This window comes from Haliotis cracherodii, unplaced genomic scaffold, assembly GCF_022045235.1.
Source record: "Haliotis cracherodii isolate W230 unplaced genomic scaffold, xgHalCrac1.p SCAF_9, whole genome shotgun sequence".
Classification (NCBI taxonomy): Eukaryota; Metazoa; Mollusca; class Gastropoda; order Lepetellida; family Haliotidae; genus Haliotis; species Haliotis cracherodii.
The window spans coordinates 310,162-322,175 of NW_027266343.1; the positions used below are offsets into that span (position 1 = coordinate 310,162).

The following is a 12,014-nucleotide window of genomic DNA, read 5'->3' on the forward strand; positions in this document are numbered from 1 at the left end:
AATTGTTACATATCATAATATGAATTATTGATTTGTGATTTCCAAAAAGTAGAAGTGGAATATAAATTTTTACACTTATTTAAACTGAATTTCTAAGGCTTGATGTGTAGCACTACAACATGTCCAAAAGGATTCATATTACTCGCTCATGGCATTTAGATTTAGGAATTAAGCGTTTTGTCTTCAACCTGAATTGAATTGAATTTTGTAGGAATTTAGCAGAGCTGAACCTTCTGCACTCGAACATGTGCATTATGTTGCAAAGTCTTATGTATCTCACAAACTGCGGTGATACTTTAATTGAATATTTCTGACCTTGACAGTCTTATTTTAAATTTAAGTATAATTTTTTGGATCATCCTGCCAAAATATTAGCCATACTTTCCTTAGCTGATGGCTTAATGTTTCATATGAAAATAACCACCAAGTAACAGTGAGATCATTTGGAATGTTATGCTGGTGAGCAGTTGCCAGACTTCTCCTTCATAAGCAACTGATAACCTGTTTTCTGAACAAACTGCATATAACATAACCTTGAATAGTCAACCTCGATGTATCCCATGGTATAAACATTTTTTTATAAAATGAAACCTGGACTAGTCTGTTTAGACATTGGTGTGGAAAGTGAGGTTTTGTAGGAGTTGCTTCCCTTACTGTCATGACACGAACGTGTAAGATAGCAGACAGTATTGTTCAAGTTGTACAGGAATCAATTCCCTGTGCATGATGTATCAAGACTGTTGATGATGTTTCAAATTGATGGAAAGGAGTATCCTACAAATCGTTGATTACTCGTAATCATGATAATTTCAGTCTGGGATCCAAAGTGAAGGAAGGAATTCAGGACCTTAAATATTGACAGAGATCTGGATTACTGAAAAGTCAAGCTTTGACAGGCTCAACTGTATAAAGTGAAATGTAGTTTAAATTTTCTTGCCCAGATTGGGATTCAAACTTACATATGTTTTGTAATCCTGTGTTATGTTCACTCTAATCACACGAACAACTGTTGAACATCCCATTCACTTATAAAAGACAACTTTCTGTCAAAAACAAGCTATCATCTGAGTATTTTAAGCATCTGTGTGATGCTACACCCCGTTATAATGCGAGTAATCACAATAAACATGCCCGTCCGAAAACATATGATGTCCTAAAACCTATGATCCGACAATGCTAACTGTATGCAACATGCAGTAACTGCTTGTTCTGTTTGCAGGCTGACGATGAGGATGAGACCAACCAAGGGTACATCATGACATCAGCTGGTGTCATCTCAGCAGCCGTAGGTGGAGACTCGGGTCAGGAGGATGTCCCGACCCTCGACGTCCCCACACTGGATGTCGACAGACCAGTCCTCAACAACATGACATCCATCATAGACAGGTATGTCATCCTCCTCAGGTGGTCAGACTTTGTTGTTGGTTATAAGAGATGACAAATTGGATCAGGTGGTGTGACTTGGTTGTTGGATATAAGAGATGACTTATTGGATCTGGTGGTGTGACTTGGTTGCTGGTTATAAGAGGCGACTAATTGGATCAGGTGGTGTGACTTGGTTGTTGGATATAAGAGGCGACTAATTGGATCAGGTGGTGTGACTTGGTTGCTGGTTATTAGGGGCGACTTATTGGATCTGGTGGTGTGACTTGATTGTTGGATATAAGAGGCGACTTATTGGATCTTGTGGTGTGACTTGGTTGCTGGTTATAAGAGGCGACAAATTGGATCAGGTGGTCAGGTCAGACTTGCTTGTTGGTTATAAGAGGTGACTAATTGGATCTGGTGGTGTGAATTGGTTGCTGGTTATAAGAGGCGACAAATTGGATCTGGAGGTGTGACTTATTTGCTGGTTATAAGAGGCGACTTATTGGATCTGGTGGTGTGACTTGGTTGCTGGTTATAAGAGGCGACAAATTGGATCTGGAGATGCGACTTATTTGCTGGTTATAAGAGGTGACTTATTGGATCTGGTGGTGTGAATTGGTTGCTGGTTATAAGAGGCGACAAATTGGATCTGGAGGTGTGACTTATTTGCTGGTTATAAGAGGCGACTTATTGGATCTGGTGGTGTGACTTGGTTGCTGGTTATAAGAGGCGACAAATTGGATCTGGAGGTGCGACTTATTTGCTGGTTATAAGAGGCGACTTATTGGATCTGGTGGTGTGAATTGGTTGCTGGTTATAAGAGGCGACAAATTGGATCTGGAGGTGTGACTTGGTTGTTGGATATAAGAGGCGACTAATTGGATCAGATGGTGTGACTTGGTTGCTGGTTATAAGAGGCGACTAATTGGATCAGGTGGTGTGACTTGATTGTTGGATATAAGAGGAGACTAATTGGATCTTGTGGTGTGACTTGGTTGCTGGTTATAAGAGGCGACTAATTGGATAAGGAGGTGTGACTTGGTTGCTGGATATAAGAGGCGACTAATTGGATCAGGTGGTGTGACTTGGTTGCTGGTTATAAGAGGCGACTAATTGGATCAGGTGGTGTGACTTGGTTGCTGGTTATGAGGCGACAAATTGGATCTGGTGGTGTGACTTGGTTGCTGGTTATAAGAGGTGACAAATTGGATCTGGAGGTGCGACTTATTTGCTGGTTATAAGAGGCGACTTATTGGATCTGGTGGTGTGAATTGGTTGCTGGTTATAAGAGGCGACAAATTGGATCTGGAGGTGTGACTTGGTTGTTGGATATAAGAGGCGACTAATTGGATCAGATGGTGTGACTTGGTTGCTGGTTATAAGAGGCGACTAATTGGATCAGGTGGTGTGACTTGGTTGTTGGATATAAGAGGTGACTAATTGGATCAAGTGGTGTGACTTGGTTGCTGGTTATAAGAGGCGACTAATTGGATCAGGTGGTGTGACTTGATTGTTGGATATAAGAGGCGACTAATTGGATCTTTTGGTGTGACTTGGTTGCTGGTTATAAGAGGCAACTAATTGGATCAGGTGGTGTGACTTGATTGTTGGATATAAGAGGCGACTTATTGGATCTTGTGGTGTGACTTGGTTGCTGGTTATAAGAGGCGACTTATTGGATCAGGTGGTGTGACTTGATTGTTGGATATAAGAGGCGACTAATTGGATCAGATGGTGTGACTTGGTTGCTGGTTATAAGAGATGACTAATTGGATCAGGAGGTGTGACTTGGTTGCTGGATATAAGAGGCGACTAATTGGATCAGGTGGTGTGACTTGGTTGCTGGTTATAAGAGGCGACTAATTGGATCAGGTGGTGTGACTTGGTTGTTGGATATAAGAGGCAACAAATTGGATCAGGTGGTGTGACTTGGTTGTTGGATATAAGAGGAGACTAATTGGATCAGGTGGTGTGACTTGGTTGCTGGTTATAAGAGGCGACTAATTGGACCAGGTTCTGTGACTTGGTTGTTGGATATAAGAGGCGACTAATTGGATCAGGTGGTGTGACTTGATTGTTGGATATAAGAGGTGACTAATTGGATCAGGTGGTGTGACTTGGTTGCTGGTTATAAAAGGAGACTTATTGGATCAGGTGGTGTGACTTGATTGTTGGATATAAGAGGCGACTAATTGGATCAGGTGGTGTGACTTGGTTGCTGGTTATAAGAGGAGACTTATTGGATCTTGTGGTGTGACTTGGTTGCTGGTTATAAGAGGCGACTTATTGGATCAGGTGGTGTGACTTGATTGTTGGATATAAGAGGAGACTAATTGGATCAGGTGGTGTGACTTGGTTGCTGGTTATAAGAGGCAACTAATTGGATCTGGTGGTGTGACTTGGTTGCTGGTTATGAGGCGACAAATTGGATCAGGTGGTGTGACTTACTTGCTGGTTATAAGAGGCGACTAATTGGATCAGGTGGTCAGACTTGGTTGCTGGTTACACAGCCTATACTGGTTGTATGAGGCGAAGTTATGGATTGATTTGTCAGGCTCAGGGACATGTCATTGAAAACCAAAGGCATGGGACATATAACTCCTGTGTAGAATAGGTCTTCAGCAACCCTTGCCTGCCATGAAAAGCGACTATGCTTGTCGTAAGAGGCGACTAACGGGATAGGGTGGACAGGGTCAGTGACTTGGTTGATGCATGTCATCGTATCCCAATTGCCTGGGACAATGCTCATGATGTCAACCACTGGTTTGTTTTGTCCAGACTCGATCATTTACAGGGTGCCGTCATATACCTGGAATATAAGTGTGATGTTAAACAACAAAAAAACTGTACTATCCTTGGCTTGTAGGTTACACTGAAAGTCATAATCCTCACTGGAATTTTTCTCTCAAATTATGCTAAAATGCCCCAATTGCTGAAATACTGTTAAAAGCAGCATTCTTATCAGTATTAGTTCACTTAAGTTTAAGTTGAGTTTACACATCATCATAGAATGCTGAAAGTATTTAATACATTCATTCTTGTTTCTCCTAACCTGCCTGACGTACTTCGAGCCACAGCGGGTGCAGCCAAACAAGGTCACATTGTACTGAAGAAATGCAAGCAATACAAGAAACGATGAGTGGGAGTTGCCTATCCTACAATGAAACACTGCAGCCCCAAGTAGTTTATACTCCCTGCAGTGTTTTATTGAATGATAAACAACGACCATGAGTCGTTTATTTTGGAGATATCAACATTTTGTACAGCTTTTTTAAGGATGTCAGTAAATTGTCCAAGCTTTAAAAATATTTTCCCTTATTTAAATAATGATGACTCCCTGAATACAATCTGACCTCGGCAATGTCGGACAACTCCATTTTATGTACAGGGGGGTTAAGTTTGGTATTGCCAATTTCCACATAGATTATCTGCACCTTTCCTCCCTCATATCTCTCTGACTTTTTGGTGCAATCATTTGGCCATTGCGTTTTTCTGCATTGCCTGGATACATGTATTGGGAACAACTCAATAGATACTTCCCTCTCAAAAATAACGTCGTCCAATATATCATATCACATCAAGTTGCGAGCATTTGTTTGAATCGCCAGAAATGACGGTCAGGGATAGAACAATGTTTTATCGTGTGTAGCAGGACTGGGTACAACGCCCACAGACCACAGACACTACGGTGTTCATCAATGGCCAATATTCATTTGCAGAAATTATGAATGTTATTTAAAAGAAAACCACCTTTGTAATTTGGACTGAACAGCCTTCCATTATACTGCTGAAAGTAAGGCAACGTTTGTCACCACACTTAGAAACCTGTGGAGTGATGACAACAGAATCTAATTTAGAACTTGTCAAAGATTTTTGGGTTGTCTTTGGCTGTTGATAATTTTGTATTTGCTCAATATCTTCTCCATTGTAATACTTTGATTCAAAATAGGCAGGTATCGTTGAACCATGGATAATGTTTTTTCATGATTAGGTTGAAGGTAGATACTAGAGGAAAATTATTCCCCATATTGTTTTCTTCAGACTTTTCTCTCAGTTTTAGTTGCTCAATACTTAGCGCCTTCTGTATGCTATCTTCAATTAGCTTTGCGGGATAATTTTGATGCAGTAGGAAATTCTTAAGTTCAGCAAGGCGGATAGTTTTAACATCATTCCCGGAAACAATGGTAAAAATATGTCTTGCGAGACAGTAAGGATACTGTGATACTAGAAATGTTATTTACTTGATTGTTTGTAGTGGATGCAATCAAAAGTATATCGGAAAGACAGAACTTAAATTAAAAAGAAGAATGAATCTTCACGGTTCACAAATAAAGCAGACACACAACCGCACGATTCCACTCAGTGAACATTTAGATACATGTGGAAGCGGCAACTTTTTAGTTTTCCTGCTATATAAGCTAAATTTTGATCATGAACCTACATCGTTTCAAAAAGAGCAACATTTCATTCATAAATATGCGCCTAAGTTAAATGTAAAGGCGTAAGTTATTTGTCTTTTGTCACCTTGGTATTGTGACGTCATAGTGCTCCTAAATATTATGATGTCACGTAACTATATGTTACTACAGTAATCGCTCGCTATTGCGCTCTTCGATAAAGCGCTACTTCGGTTACAACACGCGGTAACGCATGGCTCCCAAAATCTATGTACACTTTTAATACTGAGAGTTGAACACAGACATGATTGTATTGTTGTTTGTTGTTCATTTGCACATAACGCTTCACATTGCATAATCAACCGTTTATCGCTAAATGGAGTTCTAATAATCTGTTTGAAAACATCCGCGGCAAGTCCCGGAAATACGATTATTCTACTAGTTATCTTTTTACGCTATACGTCCTTTGATCATAGAAGCGCATGCATGCAATAAAAGAAAACCACAAGCAAAGTTCCGTGTTTCATGTCCGTTATTCAGTTATGGCCTGATGAGACTCGTACGTGGTATGAGTTGAAGCGCTAGCCAATTAAAACTGCCACATGCATTCATTCATTTATGCTTACTTTCATTCATTCATTTATGCTTACTTTCAATCATTCTTATAAGCTTACCTACATTCATTCATCCCATGCATGCTTGCTTAGCCTTACCTCTTATATCACAAATAAACTCTTTCATTTCTAAAACTACAAATCTTACTTTTTAGTTTAATGCTTATACATGTTTTAATGAATGTAGGATACTTATTTGGTTGTTAAACTCAATAATAATTACGAATCCATATTCCATGTATCCGTGTCTAAACACACATATTTCCAAATACAAACAATATCTACAATACTGCAAATACAATTTAATGAATAAAATCCTCATTTCATTAATAAAATACTTACCTTGGAATTTGATCTTAGGTTCCCCAAAACGATCCTTGTGAAAAACACATGAATATATATCTTTATCCGTGGAGTGACCACAGTCCTTAGGTGTCCAGCATACAAGCTGGCCATATAGACAAAAGGCTTGAGTAGGGAGAGGGCTGGGGCTATTGTATTGGTTCACGGGGTGTGACATTCACAAACAAACCTTGCAGTAAGCATGCTTAGTAAGAGTGCTGTGACTGATAGTTTAGTGTTTAAAGTAGGCTGACGTTAAAATAAAATGACTACAACTGCATTTAATTATGTACATGAATTATACTTAAAAGGTAAAATACAAGAAATATTCAAAATATGTAAGTGCCACATGTGAACTATACCATGCTTTGTTCTTCATTGGTTTTTGCAATTTATCGTGTAGCATCTTATATATTAGAATAAAGTCTACTTTAGATATTTGTAACTTACTGCAGAGAGAAAATAGAGAAAAGAATATCCTGCCTACCTAAGCTGCCATGCCTGGTGTATACACCCGTGTTTGATGACAGCTAACAAGGACGAACAAGAAGTGGTTCTTCGATTGGCTCAAATCCAGTTTTCAATTGTATACTTTCTTTTGCAGGTCAGTTCAGTTAACCTTTAGCGTGCTGATTTAATATCTCAATGAAAAATCTGTCAAATTTAGAGAATTTGGTATCATTGTGAAGCATGTGATTCTGTCGTTCCAATCCAAGGGTAATTGACACACCTCTGCTGAATATGGGTATGCAATTTTCCAGTTTGCCTGCGCAACAATTGTCGTGACATACACTCTTGTACTTGGTAGGCTAGGCTAACATCTAGTCTATGAAATGAACATATCGTACAGAAAAAACAGCTGTTCAGTTATCTTAATACAAATATAATAAAAGGGAGCCCAGTGACTCTCTTCATTTTCTGATACTGATACAGCAGTAATCTAGACTTGCCAAACATTATAGACTTGCATGGACTATATTTGATATATACTTGTATCAGGGTCTGTAAAACAGACTATTGGTAGGCCTGCGCGACTTATTACATTGTCATGACACGCAGTCTTAGGGTTCAGCCCAAGTCACATGAACAGGATGAGATGTTTTAACACTACAATGCCAGGGTCGTCAAGAATGGCTACTGTATAAACACGTAACAAAGCTAATATCTAATTACACCTACCCAAGGCAATATTTGTGGTGTTTTAAGCTGGATAATTATGTCTGCCTGACCAAGTCTGTGTTGCTTGTAGTCTAATGTAAGCCTGCTGAGGACAATGGGGACAATACTGAAATTCAGGTTCCTCATGTTCGTCTAGACCAGAATTTTTCAATTTGTTGGTTATTTTTGTTTGTATTTTTCAGCATCATCAGGGTTGTTAGAAATGGCTACTGTGTAAGATGTGACAATGCTAATTGATATGTTGTTGTTGGAATTAATCTGTGGCACAAAGAGGTGGCAACAGTTGTTGTGTTTTAAGCTTGCTAAGTAATCTCTGTGTTGGTTGTAATCTCTGAAGTAAGCTGACATGGATCAATACTAAAATATGACATTTTTCATGTAAGGCTATACCAGATTTATTTAATTTTTATTACAGTAAATTTTGTTTGTAATTTTGTTAAACGAATGACAACATTATTATCATTATATCAGAGTCACGTGTGCATATTTCTACAGTCCATTTCAGACTGCCATCATTGGACTTAAATCATTGGAATAAATGTAAACTTTCTGTTTTCGTTCGCATTTGTCCCCTGTAAACTTGTCGATAGGACTCCTTGTGAGAGAAATACTTCAAACCACAGGAAGGTCGATCGGTAGTATTAATGCGGGGGGATATAGTGATCAGCCAGTCTGTCCGTCCATCAGTAATCATTTCCTTTTCCGGGGCAGAATTCCCAAACCATTCAGTGAATTTGATTGAAACTTGGCAAACTATCAGGCACATACTGAAGAGGTGCCTTTTGATATTTTGGGATTTTTCTCATTTTCATTTTTTAAAATTTTTATGGAATGAAGTTGGACATAGACTCAATTGGGGATGGGGTTCGTTTCCAGGGCAGAATTCCAAAACCATTCAGTTTATTTGATCGAAATTTGGCAAAGCTATCACGCACATACTGAAGTGGTGCCTTTTGATATTTTGGGATTTTTCTAATTTTTATTTTTTTAAATTTTTATGGAATGAAGTTGGACATAGACTCAATTGGGGATGGGGTTGTTTCCGGGGCAGAATTCCAAAACCATTCAGTGTATTTGATCGAAACTTGGCAAAGCTATCAGGCACATACTGAAGTGGTGTCTTTTGATATTTTGGGATTTTTGGAATTTTCATTTTTTTAAATTTTTATGGAATGAAGTTGGACATAGACTCAATTGGGGATGGGGTTCGTTTCTGGGGCAGAATTCCTAAACCATTCAGTATATTTGATTGAAACTATGCATTCATATGGATGCGACCATTGTGGATCTTTTGTGGGTAAACAATGTATGCTTCTTAAAGAACATTAAACTGTTGACTCATTACATACAGAATTGCACATTTACTAGTGGTTACTTTACAGACAGCTGCCGGGGGGGATATGTCATCTTTCTAAAGACTTGTTTCACAGGCAAAAAGCAGTTTTCTAGTATTTCTGACAGTACTTCAGCTACATGGAGTAGTTCAAATTAAGCATCGCAATATTTATGTCATGACTCAAGTCGGAATATGTATCATATCATGATTCAAGTATCGCGATATGTATCATATCATGACTCAAGTATCCCAATATGTATCATATCATGACTCAAGTATCACAATATGTATCATATCATGACTAAAGTATCCCAATAAGTATCATGTCATGACTCAAGAATCGCAATATGTATCATTTCATGATTCAAGTATCGCAATATGTATCATATCATGACTCAAGTATCGCAATATGTATCATATCATGACTAAAGTATCGGAATATATATCATATCATGACTCAAGAATCACGATATGTATCATATCATGACTATAGTATCGGAATATATATCATATCATGACTCAAGAATCGCGATATGTATCATATCATGACTATAGTATCGGAATATATGTCATATCATGACTCAAGAATCGCGATATGTATCATATCATGACTCAAGAATCGCGATATGTATCATATCATGACTATAGTATCGGAATATATGTCATATCATGACTCAAGAATCGCGATATGTATCATATCATGACTCAAGAATCGCGATATGTATCATATCATGACTCAAGAATCGCAATATGTATCATGTCATGACTCAAGAATCGCGATATGTATCATATGACTCAAGTATCGGAATATGTATCATATCATGACTCAAGAATCGCAATATGTATCATATTATGACTCAAGTATCGGAATATGTATCATATCATGACTCAAGTATCGCAATATGTATCATATCATGACTCAAGTATCGCAATATGTATCATATCATGACTCAAGAATCACGATATGTATCATATCATGACTCAAGTATCGCAATATGTATCATATCATGACTCAAGTATCGTGATATGTATCATATCATGACTAAAGTATTGGAATATGTATCATATCATGACTCAAGTATCGGAATATGTATCATATCATGACTCAAGTATCGGAATATGTATCATTTCATGACTCAAGTATCGCGATATGTATCATATCATGACTCAAGTATCGCAATATGTATCATATCATGACTCAAGTATCGGAATATATATCATATCATGACTCAAGAATCGTGATATGTATCATATCATGACTCAAGTATCTGAATATGTATCATATCATGACTCAAGTATCGGAATATATATCATATCAAGACTCAAGAATCACGATATGTATGATATCATGACTAAAGTATCGGAATATGTATGATATCATGACTCAAAAATCGCGATATGTATCATATCATGACTCAAGAATCGCAATATGTATCATATTATGACTCAAGTATCGGAATATGTATCATATCATGACTCAAGTATCGCAATATGTATCATATCATGACTCAAGTATCGCAATATGTATCATATCATGACTCAAGAATCACGATATGTATCATATCATGACTCAAGTATCGCAATATGTATCATATCATGACTCAAGTATCGTGATATGTATCATATCATGACTAAAGTATTGGAATATGTATCATATCATGACTCAAGTATCGGAATATGTATCATATCATGACTCAAGTATCGCAATATGTATCATTTCATGACTCAAGTATCGCGATATGTATCATATCATGACTCAAGTATCGCAATATGTATCATATCATGACTCAAGTATCGGAATATATATCATATCATGACTCAAGAATCGTGATATGAATCATATCATGACTCAAGTATCTGAATATGTATCATATCATGACTCAAGTATCGGAATATATATCATATCAAGACTCAAGAATCACGATATGTATGATATCATGACTAAAGTATCGGAATATGTATGATATCATGACTCAAGAATCGCGATATGTATCATATCATGACTCAAGTATCGGAATATGTATCATATCATGACTCAAGAATCGCGATATGTATCATATTATGACTTAAGTATTGGAATATATATCATATCATGACTCAAGAATCGCTATGTATCATATCATGACTCAAGAATCACGATATGTATCATATCATGACTCAAGAATCACGATATGTATCATATTATGACTCAAGTTTCACGAGATGTCTTACATCATTAGTCACTTCAGTAATGTGATATGTTCCACATCATGACTCACGTATCATGTGGCTTCGTGTGGTATTCGTATTGCGACACTGCTCGTGCCTACAGATGGAAGAAATCACTCGTCCTCGTGCCTCATCAATCATATCCGCCACCAGTTAGGCTCTCACTTTAATTTTCAAGGTGACGAAGATAACTAGAATGTTATAAGATGAAAATGAAATCAGGTTTGGCAGGGTTGCCAATGAGACAGCTGATAGTCACAGAATGATGCAATCAACAGATTCTTGGACATACGAGGACTCTCTGAAGCCAAAAGAAGCAGTGATGACGTAATAATATTCAATGAACTTGCTCTTTGCATTTTTAACATCGGCTCAGTGATGACGTAATAATATTCAATGAAGAACTTCCTCTTTGCATTTTTAACATCGGCTCAGTGATGACGTAATAATATTCAATGAAGAACTTGCACTTTGCATTTTTAACATCGGCTCAGTGATGACGTAATAATTTCCAATGAAGAACTTGCACTTTACATATTTAACGTTGGCTCATCAATTGCACCTTGCTCT

General features: G+C 37.7%; 1 protein-coding gene across 1 annotated transcript in view; it reads left to right on the top strand.

The window, feature by feature from the left end:
• LOC139452795 (uncharacterized) overlaps nucleotides 1-12,014 on the top strand; it is a 40,025-nt gene that overhangs the window by 13,187 nt on the left and 14,824 nt on the right. The window contains exon 2 of the mRNA XM_071234409.1: nucleotides 1,220-1,386. Coding sequence (XP_071090510.1) covers nucleotides 1,220-1,386 — 167 coding nt within the window. The remainder of the gene's footprint in view (nucleotides 1-1,219; nucleotides 1,387-12,014) is intronic.